General features: G+C 70.5%; 2 protein-coding genes across 2 annotated transcripts; one reads left to right on the top strand and one right to left on the bottom strand.

Annotated features, from left to right (window-relative positions):
- Window positions 1-3068: 3068 nt before the first annotated feature.
- FCHO1 (FCH and mu domain containing endocytic adaptor 1) lies at window positions 3069-10807 on the top strand. The gene is given in 27 exon segments (XM_059831961.1): window positions 3069-3095; window positions 3854-3945; window positions 4030-4104; window positions 4190-4331; window positions 4412-4564; window positions 4658-4762; window positions 5483-5581; window positions 5670-5766; window positions 5928-5972; window positions 6058-6130; window positions 6237-6258; window positions 6349-6403; window positions 6495-6673; window positions 6752-6776; window positions 6869-6957; window positions 6960-7072; window positions 7194-7285; window positions 7393-8013; window positions 8233-8351; window positions 8448-8553; window positions 8627-8738; window positions 8827-8982; window positions 9355-9487; window positions 9597-9796; window positions 10008-10072; window positions 10164-10328; window positions 10785-10807. Coding segments are annotated over 27 exon segments (3183 nt in total).
- A 1522-nt stretch (window positions 10808-12329) lies between these two features.
- On the bottom strand, window positions 12330-20113 carry JAK3 (Janus kinase 3). Its single transcript, XM_059831959.1, has 23 exons — window positions 19909-20113; window positions 19679-19802; window positions 19443-19554; window positions 18682-18827; window positions 18295-18577; window positions 18087-18209; window positions 17846-18003; window positions 17486-17597; window positions 17038-17224; window positions 16239-16360; window positions 16027-16158; window positions 15861-15945; window positions 15633-15766; window positions 15105-15243; window positions 14866-15017; window positions 14219-14369; window positions 14007-14146; window positions 13542-13731; window positions 13314-13438; window positions 12974-13146; window positions 12777-12894; window positions 12542-12652; window positions 12330-12446 (listed from the first exon to the last, which is right to left on the bottom strand). Exons 1-23 carry the CDS (start codon window positions 20111-20113, stop codon window positions 12330-12332), a joined length of 3339 nt encoding a protein of 1112 aa, XP_059687942.1.
- Window positions 20114-20293: the final 180 nt, after the last annotated feature.

The following is a 20293-nucleotide window of genomic DNA, read 5'->3' on the forward strand; positions in this document are numbered from 1 at the left end:
GCGGTGAACGGTTGCAGCCGGCTTTGGGCTGCGTGAGCGGAGAGGGGCCCGCGGCCCTGGGGAGGGGATGGCAGCGCCTCGCCGGGGTCACCGGCGCCTTCCCCGGCATCGCCGTCCCGTTAGCGGCTGCCGACATGCCTGGAGATGCCGACATGCACGGAGGTGCCGGCGAGAGTTGGTGACTGCCGACGTGCCCAGGATGCCGCGTGGTCACGGAGGTGCTGGCGAGAGTTGGCGACTGCCAACATGCCCAGGGATGCCGCAGGGTCATGGAGGTGCCGGTGAGAGTTGGTGACTGCCGACGACATGCTGCGGGGATGCCGCGGGGTCACAGAGGTGCCGGTGAGAGTGGCGGCGGCACCAGCAGCGGCCTGATCCCCACGAACCCCTCCGTCCCCAGCAGCGGGGCCATTGGTGGCACCGGCCGGCGCGGGCTGGCACAGCCGTACCGTCCCGGGGACGGGCAGGTGTCGACGGGCCGAAGGGGCGCGTAACCGCAGCCTCCGCCCGACGCGCCGTCCCCGGCCCTCCCAGCTCCGCCACCGGCACCGCTGGCTGGGGCACCCCAGGCGGGCGCGGGGCCGGGTCCCCATCTCCGGGGGGGCTGTTTGTGGTTGACCCCCAGGAAAAAGCCCCCCCCGGGTCCCCACCCGCCGGGCGGGCCGCTGTGCCCGCTCCCCGCCCCGCAGCTGCGCCGCGGCCGCCCCGGTGTCAGCCGGTGCCGGGGCATGAGCTCAGCGGGGTGCGAGGCACCGGGTGACACCGGTGGGGGGGGGCTGCCACCGGGGGCCGGCCCCGGGGCCGGGGGTGCGGTTGCAGCCGTCGGAGACGGGGGGGTCGTGGCGGGGGATGCGGTTGCAGCCTTCGCACCGGGCGCGCTGGGACCGGGAGCCCGGGGGGAGCGGGAGCCCCGGGAGGGGGTGGCAGCCCCCGGGTCAGGGTGCCGGTGCGGGCGGCTCTAGGTCCGCCCCGCATCGCCCCCCGCCCCGCATCGCCCCCCGCGGTGGGGGGGGCGGCGGCCGCTTTAAAAATGCAAATCACCCCCCTCCCCGCGCGCGGCGCGGCGGCGGTCCGGCCAATGAGAGGCGGTGGCCGCTGGCTGCGGTAACCGCTGCCGGGCGCGGCGACCAATAGCGAGGCGGCGCGGCGGGAGGGGGGCGTGGCCCTCGCCTCCCCCGCCCCCGGCGCGGTCCCGGCGCGGAGCGCGCGGCCCGGAGCGGGCGCGGGGCGGCGGCGGAGCGGAGCGGGGCGGGGGCGGCGGCGGCCCCGCAGGTGAGTGCGGCCCCGCCGGGTCCGGGTCCCGGTCCCGCCCGCGGGCGGGGAGCAGGGAGCAACCCCCGGGCCCGCGGGCCGGAGCGGGGTGCAGCCCCCGGCCCCGCCGTGCAGCCCCCGCCGCTCCCGCGCGGTGCGTGGGTGCAGCCCCCCCCCCCCCTCCCCGGGGTGCAGCCCCGCGCCCCCCCTTAGCGAGAGCCCCCCCCCGCTGTGCGGGGCTCCCCGCTGCAGCGCACCCCTCCCCGGGCGCCGGTGCCCCCTCCTCAATAAAAGCCCCCCCCCCCGTGCACGGGTGCAGCCCCCCCTCCCCAAAACGCCGCTGCCGGTGCTGCGGGCAGCCCCCCCGCTGCAGGTGCAGGGCTCGGCGCTTTCCCTCCTTTTTTTTTTTGGGGGGGGAGCATCTGCACCCCTGTCCACGCCCCGACCCCCCCGCGGTGCCTCCCCCGACAACGGCCCCGCTGCCCCGGGGGGGGGTGCACGCCCCCCCCCCGCTGAGCATCCCCGGCCCGGGCCGGTGCCGCCGTTCCCCGGGCCGGGCGGGATCCGGCCCCCCCCCCCCGAGCCCCCCCCGCACCCCCCGGGGGGCGGCCCGCGTCCCCCGCACCCCACGCCGGTGAAGGTCACCGCTGCGGGTGGCCGGGGCCGCCCGGCTGGGGGGCGCGGGGGGGTCCCGGGGTGGCCCTGCCGCAGCCCGGTGGGATGCTGTGGCCCCCCCCGCGCCCCCCCCCCCCCGCCCCGTCCCACTCGGGGACCCGGTGGCCGCTGCCACCACCGGGGACTTTGGCCGGCGGCGACGGGGCGGCGGGTTCGCGGCGTCTGCGGCCGCTCGTGACCGGCGGCGGGTCGGGGTCCGGCCCGGCCCTGAGACCCCCCCGGTGCCCCCCCCTCCAGCCCCGCTTCCCCTCCAGCCCGGCCGGGGGAGGCCGCGCTGAGCCCGCCCCGCTCGTGACACAGGTGGCTGAGCCTGTGCAGAGGGACGGCCGGAGCGGGGGGGGCCGGGAGCGGGGTTTCGGGGGGCTGTGGTGTGCCCTAACCCCTCTCTCTCTCCCCCCAGACCCCCCGGCGCGCCGAGGATGATCGGGGGGGCCCCACGAGCCCCCCAGCAGCCCAGGGTGAGTGCCCCCCCCGTCACGCCAACCCCCGGCCATGCATGATTTTTTGGTTTCCTGTTTTTCTCTGGCATGTGATGGGGAGCGGGGCTGGGGGGGGCACGGCCCGGGGGGGGCACAGCCTGGGGGTCCCCCCCCACTGGGTGCTGGGGGGCTGCTCCAGCAGGTGACCCCCCAGCACGGCTGGGTGCATTTGGGGTCCGGGCAGGGTGGGGGGGCCCAGGTGCCTGGGTCCCTATTTCTGGGGGGAAGGGGCCCCCCCGGGCGGGGAGGGGGCCGGTGTAGGGGGGCGGTTTCGGGGGCCTGGGGGCCGCCGGCACAGGCGGGCGCGGGAGCAGCCGCCGCCGCGCAGCAGCCGCTCATTTATTATTTAGCTGCATATCTGGTGTCGGGCCCAAGCGCCGCCTCGGCGGCCCCCCCCGGACCCCGGTGGCCCCCCCGGGGTGCTGCACAGCGTGGGGAGGGGGCTGCGGTGGCGGGGGGCACGGGGGAGCCTGCGGTTTCCATGGCCACGGGGCTGCGTGCTGCTTTCCCGGCAAAACCGATAAATACCGGCGGGCGCGGGCGTGGTGCGGGGGGGTCCCCACTGAGCCCCCCCCTCCCCGCCCCGGTAAGGGCCAGGTGTGTCCCCAGGGCGCCGGGAGCTGAGCTGCGGGTCCCTGTGCCGCCGTCCCCCCCCCCTCCAAGATGTCCTACTTCACCGAGCACTTCTGGGTAAGCCTGGACCCCCACCCATGGGTGCCCCCCACCCTCCAGGGCTCGCTGCGGGGGGGGGCCCCCAGCCCTGGGGGGAGTGGTTCATCGCCGCCGGTAATTTTGCAAGGCCCGACGCCTCCGTTAACACTGCAAATTAATCGCTGAGGGCAGGGGGGAGCGATGGGTGCGGGTGCCTGCGGGTCCCCCGGCCGCGGTGCCTGTCCCCCCCTCCCGTGGGGATCCCCGTCCCGGCACCGCGGGGGGAAGTTGGCAGCGCCGCGGGGGCCGCCGTGCTTCCTGGTTCGTCTCTGCCGGGGTCTGGCAGCTGCCTGCATCTTCCCCTTCCCCCTGCCTCAGTTTCCCTAGGTGGGGCCATGCTGCTGGGGGGGCGGGGGGAAGCCACCCCCGTGTGCTGGGGGGGGGAGTGAGTAGCACCCAAAATAGCACCCGGCGTCAGGGCTCAGCCCACCCCTTCCTGCCCCGCTCACCCCAGGGAACCCCAGCGTCCGGGGCCCCCCCACTGCCCCCCCCGCCCCGGCTGGGCTCGGCCAGCACCCCCCCTGGCAGGGCTGGGGGGCTCCGCACCCCACTGTGCACCCGGGGAGGGGGGGGTCTGGGCCACCGCGCCCTGTTTGGGGTGTTTCCACCCCAAACGCTGCTTCCTGCCGCGCCGGCTGGTGCTCCCGGTGGTGGCACCATCCCCGGGGGGGGTCCCCGGGTGCCCACGCCGCGGGGTGCCGGGTGGGTTTTGGGGGCTGAGGGTGGTCCCCTGCCAGGGCGAGAAGAACCACGGCTTCGACGTGCTCTACCACAACATGAAGCACGGGCAGATCTCCACCAAGGAGCTGGCCGACTTCGTCCGCGAGAGGTACGGGGAGGGCGGGGGGGGAAGACAGCCGGGGGGGTGTCCCCTGGCATCACCGGGCTCCGTCCCCATCCCCGCCGTCCCCAGGGCTGCCATCGAGGAGAACTACGCCAAGGCTATGGTGAAGCTGTCTAAGATGGCCACCAACGGCACCCAGCTGGGGTAAGCGGGGGTCTGGGGGGGTCTGGAGCACCCTGAGCCCGGGGTGGGGACCCCACTCATCCCTGCCCGTGCCCCCCCCCCCCAGGACCTTCGCGCCGCTCTGGGAGGTTTTCCGCATCTCCTCGGACAAGCTGGCCCTGTGCCACCTGGAGCTGATGAAGAAGCTGCACGACCTCATCAAGGAGATCTCGCGCTACGGCGAGGAGCAAGGCCGGGTGCACAAGAAGGTACCGCGTCCCCCCCTGCCCCGTCCTGCCCCAGCGCACCCCAAACCCCGCTGCCCACCCCTCTCTGCCCCCCCCCCCAGTCGAAGGAGGAGGTGTCGGGGACGCTGGAGGCCGTCCAGCTGCTGCACGGGGTGGCCCAGCTGTTGCCCAAGTCCAAGGAGAGCTACCACAGCAAGTGCCAGGAGTACGAGCGGCTCCGCAAGGAGGGCACCAGCCAGAAGGAGATCGACAAGGTGAGACCCGACGTGTCCCCCCCGCATGGTCCCCGTCCCCTCCGACGGTCCCTGTCCCCCTCCCCGGCTGACGCCTGTCGCTTGGTCCCGCAGGCGGAGCTCAAGTCCAAGAAGGCGGGCGAGGCGCTGCGGCGGGCGGTGGAGAAGTACAACGCTGCCCGGGCTGACTTCGAGCAGAGGATGCTGGATTCGGCCGTGGTGGGCAGCGGCGGGGCGGGCAGGAGCGGGGGCTCGCGTAGGCTCCCGGTGCTGGCTGCCCGGCGCGGTGGTGGCATGGGGCAGGCTGGTCCTTGGGGACGTGCCAGCCTGGCTGAGCCCCCATCCCCGGTGATGCCAACCCCTGGGGATACCCCTCCCTGGGGATACTCTTGGGGACGTGCCACCCTGGCTGAGCCCCCATCCCTGGTGATGCCAACCCCTGGGGATACCCCTCCCTGGGGATACTCTTGGGGACATGCCACCCTGGCTGAGCCCCCATCCCTGGTGATGCCAAGCCCTGGGATACCCCTCCCTGGGGATACTGCTCCTTGGGGACATGCCACCCTGGCTGAGCCCCCATCCCTGGTGATGCCAACCCCTGGGGATACCCCTCCCTGGGGATAGTCTTGGGGACGTGCCACCCTGGCTGAGCCCCCATCCCTGGTGATGCCAACCCCTGGGGATACCCCTCCCTGGGGATACTGCTCCTTGGGGACATGCCACCCTGGCTGAGCCCCCATCCCTGGTGATGCCAACCCCTGGGGATACCCCTCCCTGGGGATACTGCTCCTTGGGGACATGCCACCCTGGCTGAGCTCCCACTGCCTGGCCGTGCCAACCCCTGGGGATGTGCCACCCTTCCTGAGCCCCTCTCCCTGTCCACACATGTCCCTGGGGACATGCCAGCCTGGCTAACGCCCCCCCCTCTGCCCCCCCCAGCGCTTCCAGGAGGTGGAAGAAGCCCACCTACGCCACATGAAGGGTCTCATCGGCTCCTACTCGCACTCCGTGGAGGACACCCACGTCCAGATTGGGCAGGTGAGTCCCCAGGGAGGGGTGACAAGCCCAAGCTGTCTCCCCCCCTTTACTCTGGAGTACCATGTCCCCCTCCCCTTTTTTTTTCCAGGTGCATGAAGAATTCAAGCAAAACGTGGAGAACATCGGCACCGAGATGCTGCTGCGGAGGTTTGCCGAGAGCAAGGGCACGGGGCGAGAGCGGCCAGGTGAGGTTGCGGGCAGCGTCCGGGTGGGCTCCCCACTATTTGCACGAGGGCGACGCTCCCCCTCCTCGCACGAGGGCTTTGCCCTCGTGCGAGGAGGGGGAGCGTCGCCCTCGTGCAAGGATGGAGCTGCAGTGCCAGGCTGATCCCGCTCTCGGTGACAGGAGCGTTGGATTTCGATGAGTACCGGCTGGCCCCAGCGCAGGAAGGCAAGTACGTCTGCATCCAACAGCCCCACGCCGGGGATTTTGGGGTGTAGGGGGGGCTGCTCACCGCTCTGTGCCCCCCTCCCAGGACCCAAGAGGAGCCGTAGCAAAGCTTTCCGCATCCCTGGGTTGAGCCGTAAGGAGAGGGATCGTGACGCTGTGTAAGATCCCCCTCTCCCGGTATCCCTTTGTCCCCCGTCCCCGCGTCCTGCATCCCCACATCCCTTCCCCGCTTCGGGATCTAAAGCTGCCCCTGTCATTCCCCAGGGAATCCCCAGATGCCGAGGTGGTGAGTATCCCAGTGCCAGCCCTGGAGTTGGTTTTTTTTCCATACTGGGAGGACTGGGGAGCAAGCGCCTCTCCGAGCATCTCCCCGCAGGGCTGCCCGGAGGTGGATGAGGACGGGTTCACCGTGCGCCCTGACGTCACCCGCAGTATCCTTGTGCTGGAGTGGGGGGGGGATGTGATTTTTGGGGTGTCCAAGGCGGGGTCCGAGCACGGGGTGTTGCCTTGACGGGGGCTCAGCCGAGGCGGAGAACCACATCTGCTCCTCCAGCGACTCCGACTACGACGACGATGAGCCCCGCAAGTTTTACGTCCACATCAAGCCGGTGCAGCCCCGGGAGGCGGGCGGCAGCGCCGAGGCCACCGTGGAGCAGCTCAAGGCCACCGCGGGGAACCTCATCCTGCCCCCCAGCTTTGGGGTGAGCCTCGAGGGGGGGCTCCGGGGTCCCCAGGGACCATGCCAGGGCCACTGACCCCCTGTACCCGTTCTCTTGCAGGGCACGGTCAAGCGACAGTCGTCCCGTAAGTGCCACCCCGGGGGCTCCGTGTGGCCGCGGCTCGGGGGTCCCCTGGCTCCGTGTCCCCTAACGCTGCCTGTCCCTGTCCCTCCGCAGGGCACGTGGCATCTCTGACCCCGGCCCCGAGTGATGCGGACCAGGAGGGAACGCTGGCGGCAGGTGAGGCTGTGCTGGGGGGTTCCTGGGGATGCGGGGGGGTCCCGGGGATGCGGGGTGCAGTGGCTCTGCAACCCCCGGCATGTCCCCTCTCCCCGCAGGTGACGGTGCAGGGAGGGGGCGCCCGGCGGCGCAGGTGAACAGGTACGGGGCAGGGAGGGAGCGGGGTGCCGTGGGGTGGTGGACCCCACGCTGCTGCCCCCGAGCCCCCTTCCCCGTGGGGTCCCGGGTGGGCACTGAGCCGCCCCCTCTGTCCCCGGCGCAGCGGCCCCGGGAAAGCCCCTCCGGATGCGGTGCCCCCCGCCGCTCTCTTCGGGCCCCCGCTGGAGTCGGCTTTCGAAGCGGAGGATTTCCCAGGTGAGGATTCGGGGTGTCGGGGAGCAGGGAGCGGAATGGGGGACCCCGGCGTCTGGGGCGCTGTGGCCCCCCCACTGCAGTGCTCTGACACGGGGGTCTCCCTGCAGCCCCCCGCGCCTACGTCCTCACCTCCTCCTCCTCCCCCTTCTCCTCCTCCTCCCCGGAGAACGTGGAGGACTCGGGTTTGGACTCACCCTCGCACCCCGCACCCGGACCCTCCCCGGACTCGAGACCCTGGACCCCGCAGCCAGGGACACCGCAGAGCCCCCTCCCAAAGCGGGGTGGCCTGCCGGACCCTCCGCCGCCACCACCACCCGCCACCCGGGAGCCCGGTGCCTGGGTGTCGCGGCCCCGCAGCCCTGCCGGCCGCCTCCCCGAGCCCCCCGGCTTTGCCATCTTCAGCGGCCCCGGGGCCGAGGGGCTCTGGGAGGACGCGGGGACGGCGCCCCGGGGACGCAGCCGCTGCCCCAGCGGCCCGGCGCCCCGAGAAGCCCCCTCGCCCGACCCTTTTGGGGAGCCCCCGCCATGGGTCAGACCCCGCAGCCCCGCTGGGGACCAGCCCCCGCTGCCCTGTCCTTCCTCCAACTCGGCCTCCTCCTCCTCCTCCTCCCCGGCCCCCCCCAGCGGGGGGGAGTCCTCCAGCCCCTCTCCATGGACCTGCCAAGGGTCGGGGACGAGGCTGACTGAGGACGGCACACCGGCGGCTCCCCTGCCGCAGCCTGAGCCGGGTGAGTGACAGGGGTGCAGGAGCTGCCCCCTGTACCCTTAACTCTGCCCCCCGTACCCTTAACTCTGCCCCCCCCAGCTGGGCACAGGGTCTCACCCAGCCCCAGCTTGGCTGAGAACGGGGCTGAGACCTGCCAAGCTTGTGACATTGGTGAGACCCTGGGGAGCCCTGCCAGGGAGCCCTCTCTCCTCACCCCCCCTTTGTGCCCCCCCTCCCCCAGATGCTCTCCCCACCCGGCCCAGCGCGGCCCCCCGGGAGGTCCCGCTCGTGGCACCCCCTCGCCGCTCCCGCACGAAGAGGCCGGCGGCCGGACCGGCTGCAGGCAGCAACACCGACCTGGTGCGTGGCCGGAGGGGGGGCAGCGGGGCTGGGCTGCGGGACCCCCACGGCGGGGGCCAGACCTGGACCCCCCCCCGATGCCCTCTTGCCTTGCAGTCGCGCTCGCTGAGCCCCTCGCCCTCCTGGAGCTGCGGCCCCTCGCACTCGGCGCCTGCCAGCCTGGGCGAGCGGGGCTTCTTCGCCGTCTCCCAGCCGGCGCTCGGTGGGTCCTGGGGGGCTGGGGGGGTCACAGGGTGGGGGTCTCATCCGGGCTCTGACCCCGTCTGTCTCCCCAGGGCTGTCGCGGGGTCCCAGCCCCGTGGTGCTGGGCTCGCAGGATGCGCTCCCCGTGGCCACCGCCTTCACTGAGTACGTCCACGCGTACTTCAAGGGGCACGACGCTGACAGGTATCGGGGTCTCGGGGGGGTCAGGGTCCCCCCCCATCCGCTGTGTTCTGCCTGGGGCATCTGTTGACCCCCACCCTGTCCCCAGCAGCTGCCTGGTGAAGGTGACGGGGGAGCTCACCATGTCCTTCCCCGCCGGCATCGTCCGCGTCTTCAGCGGGAGCATGGCCCCCCCCGTGCTCAGCTTCCGCCTGCTCAACGCGGGCGCCATCGAGCAGTTCCTGCCCAACGCCGAGCTGCTCTACAGGTGTGGGGCCGCGGTGGCACCGCGGCACCGGCTGCGTGGGGATGCCTGGGCAGGCTGGCAGGCGGGGGATGCAGTGGTGGCGAGCTGGTATCGGGGTACAGAGGGTGCCTGGGGGGATGCAGAGACCTTGGGAGGTGGGGGGTGCAGTGATGGGGAGCTGGTATTGGGGTCCAGGGGGGCACAGGCATCCTGGGAGGTGGTGGATGCAGGGATGGGGAGCTGTATATCGGGGTACGCAGGGTACCCGGTTTCCTGGGGATGCTCGGACATCCTGGGAGCCGCTAGATGCAGTGATGGGGAGCAGGGTATCGGGGTGCATGAGGTTCCCAGGGGTGCCCAGGCACCCTTGCCGCTCTGACCCCATCCCCGCAGCGACCCGTCCCAGAGCGACCCCAGCACCAAGGACTTCTGGCTGAACATGGCAGCGCTGACCGGGCACCTGCAGAAGCAAGCGGAGCAGAGTCCGGCCGCCTCCTACTACAACGTGGCTCTGCTCAAGTACCAGGTGAGCCCCGGGTGGGGAGAGCCGGGACCCTTGGGTCCCCCACCCAACTCCTGGGGGTGGGTGGGAGGGTCTCAGTGCCCCCCTGAACCCTCCCTGACCCCCCCCCCAGTTCTCACGGCTGGGCCCCGGCTCGGCGCCGCTGCGGCTGTGTGTGCGCTGGGACTGCTCGCCGGGCGCCACGCGGGTCAGCGTCGAGTACGGCTACAACGCCGGCGCCCTGGCCCTGCCCGTGCCCCTCGCCAACGTCCACGTCCTGCTGCCCGTGGACGAGCCCGTCACCAACCTGCGGCTGCAGCCCGCGGCCAGCTGGTAAGGACGGGGTCGGGGGGGGACACACAGGACCGGGGTTCCCAAATGCCTCCGGGGTAGGAGAGGGGGACCCTGGGCTGGGAAACGGGGTGCTGATGCAGTGGGGAAGGCAGGGACATGTCCCCTGGGGGTGGGAACAGGGGCGATGGGGTGAAGCAAGGCGGGGGATGTGGGGGTCTGGGGGCTTGGGGACGTGCCCGTGTCCCGGCAGGAACCTGGAGGAGAAGAGGCTGCTCTGGAGGCTGCTGGACGTCCCCGGTGCCCCGGGACAGGGAGGTGAGGCTGTGCCTGCGCTGCTCGGAGGGCAGGGGAGCAGGGTCCGGCTGTGGCCCTGCAGACCCCCCACCCTCTCCATTGTCCCCCCCAGGCTGCGGCCGGCTCTCGGCCAGCTGGGAGCCCCTCTGCGGGCCCAGCAAGCCCAGCCCCGTGGCAGCCCAGTTCAGCAGCGAGGGCAGTACGCTCTCGGGTGTCGAGGTGGAGCTGGCGAGTGCCGGGTACCGCATGTCGCTGGTCAAGAAGAGGTTTGCTACAGGTACGGCTGGCGGGGCCCGGGGGGTGCGGCGTCCCTTCCCCACGGCCCTGGGGGGTGCGTGGTCCTCACCCCATCCCCTGAGGCTCTGGGGTGCATGGGGACCCTTCCTTGGGGTGCACAGGGTCCCTTCCCTGCTCTCCAGGGTGCATGGGGTCCCTTCCCTGGGGTGTATGGGGGTCCCCTCTCTGCTCCCCACAGCTCTGGGGTGTATGAGGTCCCTTTCCTGGGGTGCACAGCGTCCCTTCCCTGCTCCCCATAGCCCTGGGGTGCATGGGGTCCCCTCTCTACCACCCCAAGCTCTGTTCCCCCCTCGCTGGGTGATACCCCACTGCGATACTCAGCCCGGGGAGGGTGCGGGGCCGGCATCGAGCCCTGGCCCCTCGGCAATGACCGTCCTCGTGCCGGGCACGCACCCCCCCATCCTCACAGCCCCTCCTCACCACCTTTCCTCCGCAGGGATCTACCTGGCGGGGTCCTGAGCCGCTTCCCGCCAGACCCTCCGAGCCCCCCCGGGCTTCCCTCGTGGTTGTGTGAACTTGAAACACTGGATGGAGACCGGCCGGGGAGGGGGTGCTGCCGAGTGGGAACCCCCCCCGCCTCCTCCTCCTCTCCCTCCGGCTCCCCGCTCTGTGGCTGTCACCGCGTTGTCTCCTGCTGCCCGGCAGTCGGTCCCCTCTGCCCTCCCCTGTGCTGTGAAGGGAGCAGGAGCTGCTCTTTTATTAAACACTTTATTTTCTAATAACCCCCCCGCCGGCTCCCGCCTGTCTCCTGCTGCGACGCCCGTCCCCGGGGCCTCCAGGCTCCTCCTTGGAAATGGGGCTCGGCCGATGTGCCGCAGCTCCCCGGGGCTTCTGGCGCTGCGGGGTCGGGGGAAACTGAGGCAGGGAGCCATCGGCGCTTTGCCGAGCCCTTTCCTTGCGCCCGCGGGCGCTGCTGCCCCACCTGCGGCAGGTGGACGGGCAAAGGGGTGGGCAGACAGACGGATGGGTGGACAGACGGGTGGCTTTGCGGCACCTGGCAGGGGGAGGATCCCTGCAGGAGTTACCTGTGCCGCTGGGGCCGCAGCACTCCAGGCGCGGGGAGAGGCGCAGTGCGAGGATGGCCCTGAGCTCGCTCTGCTACAAGGTTCTGGGGGGGGTTCTCTGGGGGGCCTCGTGGCTCTTCGCAGTGCAGGGGGGGGCTCCTGGGTGCTGGGATGGGACCCCCACCTTGGGAAGGGCTGGCTGGGTCCGTCCCCTGTCTGCGAGGTCGGTGATGACCCTCGGCGGAGGCAGCCCTGGCCCCGGTGGGATGCTCGGTCCCGGGAACAGATGGTGCCGTGCCATGCCGTAGGCACAGGCCAGGCTCAGGGCCATGGGAGGGGGATATACGCAGTGGGCGAGGAGCAAAGCCCCACAGGACGGGGCTGTGGCCACAGCCGCCGCCTGCCCGAGCCTCAGGGTGCCGTGCCATGGGCGCCGTGCGGTGCTGGGAGCCCTCACAGCAGAGCTGGTACAGCGGCTGTTCGGGCACACAAATTCATCCGCACCCTCGTGGCCCCGTGCGGGGGAACCTGCTGGAGCCACCTCCTGGGAACGCCTACGGTGAGTGCCAAGCCCGGGACCCCCGTGCCGAGATGTCCCGTGGGCACCCTCACCCCTCCCTGCTCTCTCCCCCAGCAGCTCCACAGCCACCAGACCCCGCGTCCCCTCTCCCCGTGCCTCCCCTCTCACATCACCCCAGCTGGCAAATTCACCAAACTTTACTAGAAACCTGCCAAATCCCATCCCGGCAGAGGCAGCGACAGGCAGAAGGGGGGTAAAAGACAAGCGGCATCGCGGGGGAAGCAGGGCTGCCCTGAATGGCGGGGGGCGATGGGGGCCGTGTCCCCCCGCGCTGCCACCCCTCCGCTGGCCCTGCAGCCGTTAAAGCACATTGAAGCATCGCCACGGCCGTGTGTCCGTCTGTCACTGCCTGGTGCTGGGGAGGGAGGTGGGTGGCCGGGGTCCCGGCTGGGGTGGGCTACCCGTGGGCTTTGCTCCGGCCGTCCCGCAGCGCCTCGATCTTGGGGGCCAGCTCCCCAAAGGTGGGTCTGGTGCCGGGGGTGAAGGCCCAGCAGCTCAGCATCAGCGTGTAGACCTGGGGACAAGGGACGGGGCCATCAGGGGAGCAGGGTGGCCCCCAGGACCCCCACTGGCCCCCGGGACCCCTGCCAGCCCAGGCAGGGCTCTCACCTCCACAGGACAGCCGGCCGGCACCGGGAGACGCCGGTTGTCCTTCAGGAGCTCCAGCAAGTGGCAGATGATCTGCGCCGTCCTCTCGGTGCCCATCATGCGGAGGAACTCCTACGGGCACGGGGACAGCTGTCAGCGTGGGGCCACCGTGGCCGGATGGGGGGGAGCTCGTCCCGAAGGTGATGGGGTCCAGGGTGGGGACAGCAAGACCCCAGCCCCGGGGACGGGGTCTCACCTCCGAGGGGCTCTTGCTTTTGTTGCTGTAGGTGAAGAGCTCGTAGAGGAGGACCCCGAAGCTCCAAATGTCGGATGCCCGGGAAAAGACGTTGTCTGCCAGGGACTCAGGTGCGTACCTGCCGGCGGGAGGGTGCTGAGCACCGGATCCAGCTGGGCTGGCAGCCCCATGTCCCCCCACCCCGGTGCCACCCTCACCAGAAGACGGGGCTCTGGCCGGGTTCCCGCACCACGTAATAGTCCTTGTCCTGCGGCAGCAGCTTGGCCAGCCCGAAATCCCCGATCTTGACGTGGGTCTCGCTCTCCACCAGGATGTTCCTGCTGGCCAGGTCCCGGTGCACGCAGCGCTGCGCCCCCAGGTACTCCATGCCCTGCGCGGGATGCAGCTGCTCACTGGGGCCGGGACCCAGCAGCATCCCCCGGGGCTCGCCCCAGCTGGACCGCGACCTCCTGGGTGAGCCACGGCATGGCTCCGGCCCCATCTCTCCCCACCGGAGGAGAGCGGGACCCCCTTTGCCGCCAGCCCCCGCGGTCCCACCTTGCAGATCTGCCAGGCGTAGAGGAGCAGGGTCCTGTGGTCCAGGCGGGGCTGGTTCTTCTGCAGGTAGTCCCGCAGGCAGCCGTTGGGCAGGTACTCCATCACCAGCCGCAGCCCGCGCCGCCCTGCACGCACATCCATCACCCGCCGGCCGGGACGCAGGCAGAGCCGGGGCCGGGTGCAGGCAGCATTGCTCCCTGCCCGCTCCCCACCCCACGCCACGCTCACCCCGGCTGTAGCACACGCCCCGGTACTGGACGATGAAATCGTGCTGCAGCAAGTGCAGGATCTGGATCTCCCTCTCGAAATCCTGCAGCTCCTTGGCCGAATCCTGCTGCAGCTTCTTTACCGCCACCAGCTCGCCCGTGCTGTCGCCCAGCGGGTCGTAGCGGCACAACTCCACGCTCCCAAAGTTGCCCTGGATGGGGAGAGCCGGGTGGGGATGCGGGATGCTGGGGTGTCTCAGGGGGGTCTCGGAGGCCCCCACCACGTCCCCAGAACCTGTTGCCCCCCCAGATCCCACGCACAGGTGAGGCCGTGGCCACAAACTAAGAGTTTCTCAGCTTTGGGGGGGCAAAGCATCCTCCCAGGAGCCAGGGATGCTTCGTGCCCCAAAGGCAGGTAAGCGGGGGGTGCAAGAAACTCGTGCACTGAGTCCTGGGGGACGGGACCCCCTCTGTCCCCCCATCTCACCTTGCCCAGCAGTGAGATGTACTTGAGGTGCCGTTCCTCGAAGTGCGTGGGGTCCTGGCACATGGCGAGGGGCTCGTACCCCCAGAAGCTCTCCCGGAGCATCACGTTGGTGGGCGACAGGTCCGAGAGCAGCTCGTAATCTGGGGGAGGCGGGTGGTGAGGGCACCGTGGGGGTCCGGAGCCCGTCCCCACCCCGCGGTCCCGGGGCTCACCGGAGGTGATGAGGCTGTTGAGGTCCCGGATGACGGCACGGAAGCAGGGCCGGCGGCGCGGCTGGTAGTCCATGCACTGCGCGATGAGCGTGGCCAGCTCCGTCCACTTTGGCGCGGGGAGCTGGAGGCTGCTCTGGTAGAAATCCAGCTTCTGCTGGGGCGGGAGAGGGTGCTGGGGCTGGCTGTGGGGTACCCGGCCCCGTGCTCCCCCCAAGCAGCCCCCGAACAGCCCCCACGCTCCTCACCGGGCTGTGCAAACCCCTCGCCCTGAGCATCACTCAAAGGCTGTGGGGTTTTAGGCTGGGGGCTCAGTTACTGCCCATCCCTGCAGCGCTGGAGCCCGCGGCCGCCTCTGCCGTGCACCGGGGCTGAGGGGCTCCGGAGCCCTGCGAGACCCCAGCTCCGGGTGCTGTGGGTGCCCATCTCCCCCAGCTATGCCCCTTTCCCAGTGAGACCTGGGTCACCAGAGCCTCTGCCAGCAAAGAAATCCCGGGGTGGGACGGGCGGTGCGTGGTCTTCTCCAGGCAGGGGGTGAGCGAGCAGATCCCGGGTGCAGCGGGACGGGGCAGGAGGGTCGGGATGCAGCGGGATGGGGCAGGAGGGACAGGGCAGGAGGGTTGGGGTGCAATGGGACGGGGCAGCCTCACCTTCTGGGGCTCCAGCAGGCTCATGGGCATGTTGCCACCACTGAAGATCTCCCAGAGGGTCGCCCCAAAGCTCCACTTGTCGGCCGGCAGCGCCAGGCTCTCGGGGTCGCTGAGGCACTCCGGGGCCACCCAGGGGATGCGCTCCACCAGCACTGGGGAGAGGAGGACGGCCCTGCTCAGCACCCGCCGGAGGGGCCCTGCCACCCGCCCCGACACCCTGGGTCAGCCCGGGCACTTACTCTCCTTAGCCAGGACAGTGACGCTGACTCCGGGGTCGTTGAGCTTGATGAAGGGGGGGCTGCCGCTGGCCACGTCCCCCTCCCGGGTCAGCAGCACCTTCTTAGCGGAGACGTTGCCGTGGGTGATTCTCTTGTCCTCCTGGGGAGGGGAGAGGGACCAGGACCGTCAGCGCAGCCCCAGCCCGTGGGGCAGCCCCATGCATGGGGCTGAGCCGGTGCCAGCCGGGGTGAACCGACAGGGATGCGTGGGAGCCATGGGGATGCGGATGCAGGGGAGTCGTGGGACAGGTATGCGTGGGAGCCATGGGGCGTGGATGTGTGGGGTTATGGGACACGGATGCACAGGTGCTGAAGGATGCAGGTGCACAGGAGCCACAGGACATGGATGCATTGGAGCTGCAGGTCGCAGATGCATGGAAGCCATGGGATGCCGACATGGGAGAGCTGTGGGATGCTGACATGCAGGAGCTGCAGGACACGTGGACCGCGGGATGCCGACGCTCGGTGCCGTGCCGGCAGCCGGCTCACCAGGTAGTTGAGGGCGTACGCCAGCTGCTTGGCCACCTGCAGCTTCCAGCTCGTCGTCACCTTGCCCTCGCCTTGGTTCTTCTTCAAGTAGAGGTCCAGGGGCCCGTACCTGACGTACTCCTGCACCATGATACCTGCGGGGGGAACGGCGCAGGCAGGTCCGGTGCATGCCCTCCTGGCAGCGCAGCCGTGGCATCGCGGCGCCCAGCGAGGGGGACGGGCACTCACTGTCCTTCCCGAGGCTGACGCCGTGCAGCAGGACCAGGTGCTTGTGGGAGAGCTGGCTCATGATGCTGGCTGCCTCCAGGAAGGACTGGGAGCGGGGAGAGGCTGGCTCAGGGGGGGCTGTGGGGACCCCCCGGTGCCAGGGTGGGGGAGGCTGCTGCCGCCTCACCTCGGAGCAGTTGCGGTGGCTGCCGTCCATGACCTTGAGCACCACCTCGGTCTGGTAGTAGCCGTCCTCCTCCTGGTCCCGCTTGACGCCCTTGTAGATCTGGGTGAAGGAGCCCTGGCCCAGGCTCTCGCCCTGCCGCGAGAGGGGGGACGCTGGCGGGGGGGTCCCTGCCCACGCGCCCCGGCCCACCGCTGCCCCGGCCCCCCCCGTACCCGCGTGAGGCTCTGGGGGTCGATCTTGTGGAACATCATCTGGTTGAGGCTGCGGCGGGGGGCGGCGGGGGAGCCGGGGGACCGGGGGCAGCCGCTCCGCACGATCAGCAGGTTGGACTTCTCTGCGGGGGGCAGTTCCTGTGAGGGGTGGCCGGGGCAGGCTGTGCCCGCGCTGTGACCTCGCACAGCCCGCTCCGTGATGTCACAGCCTGCTCTATGATGTCACGCAGCTCATTTTGTGACATCGCACAGCCCGCTCTGTGATGCCACATAGCCAGCTCTGTGACGGCACACAGCCTGCTCTGTGATGACACGCAGCCCGCGCTGTGATGTCACGCAGCCCGCTCTGTGATGACATGCAGCCAGCTCCACGATGACACGGGCTGCTCTGTGACACCATACAACCCACTCTGTGACGTTACACAGCTCATTTTATGACGTCACGTAGCCTGCTCTATGATGCCACACAACCCACTCCGTGATGACACACAGCCCGCCACGTGACCTCACGCAACCCACTCTGTGACCTCATACAGCCTGCTCTATGATGTCACACAGCCCGCTCTATGATGTCACACAGCCCACTCTATGATGGCATAGTCCACTCTGTGACCTCACACAACCCACTCTGTGATGTCACGCAGCCTGCTCTATGATGTCACACAGCCCACTCTATGATGGCATAGTCTGCTCCGTGACCTCACACAACCCACTCCGTGATGTCACACAGCCATGGTGTCACACCGCCGCAGGTATATGCAGCCCTGCCCTGTCCCCCGCCCCGGCGCAGCATCGTCACCTTTGGGCAGGGGTGGGCAGCAGGCAGCCAGGCGCATGCGGGCACCCTCCGCCTGCAGCCCGCAGCGCCCATAGGTGCCTAGCAGCTCCCGCAGGCTGCAGAACCGCCGGGTCACTCCCGAGAGCCGGAAATTCCCGTCCTCATCCCGGCGGATCAGGCAGTGCTTGTAGTCCTGGCCAGAGCGGGTCTGCAGGGCGAGAACCGGGCTCAGCGGCGCGGGGTCCCCCGGGAGCCCCCCGAGCCCCTCCTGCCCTGCAGGTGCCTGTGGCAGCCCCGGGGCTGTCCCAAAGGGCCATCGCTGGTGGCACTGTCCCTGCGAGCACCAGGTCTCAGCCCTGCGTTTCCCTCCCTGCTCCCGGTGACACCGGCAGCACCCAGCACAGGAGCCTGTGTGATGCTGCGCGGTGCCAGCACCCCGGTCCCCAGCTGGTGCCGGTGCCGGTCTCACCTCGGCGCAGACGGTCAGCAGGTAGCTGTCGAAGTCCTGCGGGCTGCGGCGCAGCAGGTACAGCCCCGGGTGGTTCCCCGCCACCTTCAGCTTGTTCACCGCAAACTCGGAGCTGTGAACGGCAGGGCTGGGTCGGGCGCAGGGTGGTCCCCCTCGGGGAGACCCCGGGGACCCCATTGCTCATCCCTCTGCCACGATCTCCCCAAACCCGGTGGGCACCGCGGTGTCCTGAGCATCACCAGCCCGGCGAGCAGGATGGGGGACCGGTGCTTGCCGCTCTTGTGGCTCCTACCCGAGCGATTTCTTCCCCCATCGCCCGTGGGCTGGGGGTGGCAAGGGGGGGTGGTTCCTGGCACCCACCTGATGGGCCCGTGGCACTGGTTCTCGACGTCCTCCAGGAGCCGGGGGGGGGCCACCTCCTTGCAGAAGTAGTGGTGGGTGTCTGCCGTCAGGCGGTAGTAGCCATCGATGAGAGCCACGAAGGAGAGGGCTTCCCGCAGCGTGGGGAACTCCACCTCCTGGGGCCAGGCAGGGGGTCAGCCCCACGCCAGCCCCAGCCCCTCGCCCCGCCGGGGCTCCCCCCACACCCCCCCTGGCTCACCAGCACCCGGTTGTCCGTCTTGGTGAGGGTGACGATGCGGTTCTCCACCGGGCTGCCGTCCCGGCTTGCCTGCTTGATGCTGATGTCGGCAATGTCGGGGAAGTCACAGAAGTGCTGGCGGCTCTGCGGGGGACACGACCAGGGCTGGCCTCCGCGTCCCCCACCTCGCCCCACCGCGGGACCCCCCGGCGCGGCCACCTGCCCGCACCTCGGAGCCGCTGCAGCTCCAGGAGACGCCGCTCTCGCCAGCCACGTGGATGGCGATGTCCGCGGCGGAGCCGGGCGAGCGCACGTGGAAACTCTCCTCCGCCCAGCGCCGCTGCAGCCGCTCCAGGTCCAGCAGGTACTTGAGCTTCAGGTAGCGTCCGTCTGTCTGGCAGCCCCCGATCTTCCGCAGGGATTTGCTGAAGCGGCGGCGGATGCGCTTGCGGGTGAGGAAGCTGTGCTGCTGGATCTGGCACCGCAGAGGCTCGGGGATGCAGGACTTGTAGCTGCCAGGGACGGGGAGGTGAGGCAGCAGTGGGTGCCAGGCTGTCTCCAGGGACACTGGGCTGTCCCCATGGGTGCCGGGCTGTCCCCACAGCCCCCAGCTCACCTGATGTGGCTGAAGACCTCATCGGGGCTCTGCTGCTTCTCCTTGGCGATGCGCAGCATGTCCAGCACGGCCAGGCTCAGGCACTCCTCTTGCGTCGGCAGGCTCAGCGCCACTGCCACGCGTCCCCCGATGAAATCGCTGCGGGACTGGGGAGGGTGCAGGGGCTGGGTGGGGGGTCCCTGCGCCAGCCCCCCGCTCGGTGCGTCTCCTGCCCGGGGATGCTGCAGCCGGGAGACCTGGTGCACCCCAAGCCCCCCGGTCCGTGCACAAGGCCGTGGCAGGTATTGCCCCCCCCAGCTAACAGGAGCTGCCAGGATGGCCCTTGCTGACCTTCCCCATCACACTGCGCTGGCTGTGGGGTGGGGGGGCGGCTCCGGCCCCAGCCCCATGCCCCAGTGCCTGCGTGAATCACATCCTGCCCCAGGCTCTGTTCTTCTGCTGTTCCCCGGCTCCGTGCCTGGGGCATGCACCACCCAGGGGACACAGTGACCCCCATCTCAGCAACATGGGGTGCCCCATGCCCGGCACGGGATGCCCACGAGCAGCTCCAGCCAAGCTGGGCAGCAGGACCCACATCCCACAGGTGTCGTGGCCAGGGGCCAGTGGGCGCTGGCGGAGGAGGAGGAGGGCAGCATGGCTCAGGGCGGTGAAGGGCATTGCTGCACTGAGGTTAGCACGTATCACACAACCAAGAAGCCACATGGGACCCCACTTGCAGCCCCAGGTGTTGGGGACAGAGACACCAGCCTGACAGGGCTCACCTGGGCAAAAAGGTAATCGATGACGGGGTAGTCCAGGATGGGGCTGGCTCGGTCGTTCAGCAGCTGGAAGCGGTGGGACTGTCCCTGCCCACACCAGTTGGGGAAGAAGAACCTGATGGGGAGAGCGGAGGGTGCTCAGCGCCGCATCCCACACAGTGCACAGCCCTTATCAGCCATCAGAGACTCCCCAGGGAGCCAGGCTGGGGCTGGGAGAGGTGCGTCCCCGTGGGCTGTACCTGATCCTGTACACCATGACCTGGCTGCGGGAGTCATCGATGGTGAAGAGGTGGTTGGGGGGGAACCAGCAGCTGAGATCCTCGGTGGCCAGGGCGAAGAGCGGGTGGCAGACGGGCAGCACGCCTGGGGACAGAGCGGTGCTGTGACCCACCGCCAAGGACGGCACAGCCGGTACCCCGAGCCCACAGCCACTGCCCCGAGCCTGCTGGTGCCGGGGGACGATGCTCACCACAGGCTTTGGCGGCGTGGACGCACAGCTCCTCAGCCGTGTACTCGCCGAAGGTGAAGGTGAGGACGGCGGCGGCGGTGCCGGGGGGGCTGCGCACGGCGGGCGCCCGGTGGTACAGGTACACCTGGAGGGTGCCGGTCTCGGTGGAGGAGAGGCTGGAGGAGCGCTCCCCGATCAGCGGGGTGTCCTCACCCAGCGGGGCCATGGCAGGCACTGCAAGGACAGGGGGGTCAGCTGGCAGCACGGTCCCCGGTGGCAGTACCGTCCCCCCAACAGCATGACCCCCGTGTGGGGCAGGACCTTGGCCCATAGGTGCCCTTCCCCACGCATTCGCCTCGGCATCCTCCCTGGGGTAAAACCCCTCAGCCAAACCTCCAGGGCTGGG

This window comes from Gavia stellata, chromosome 32 (genome assembly GCF_030936135.1).
Source record: "Gavia stellata isolate bGavSte3 chromosome 32, bGavSte3.hap2, whole genome shotgun sequence".
Classification (NCBI taxonomy): domain Eukaryota; kingdom Metazoa; phylum Chordata; class Aves; order Gaviiformes; family Gaviidae; genus Gavia; species Gavia stellata.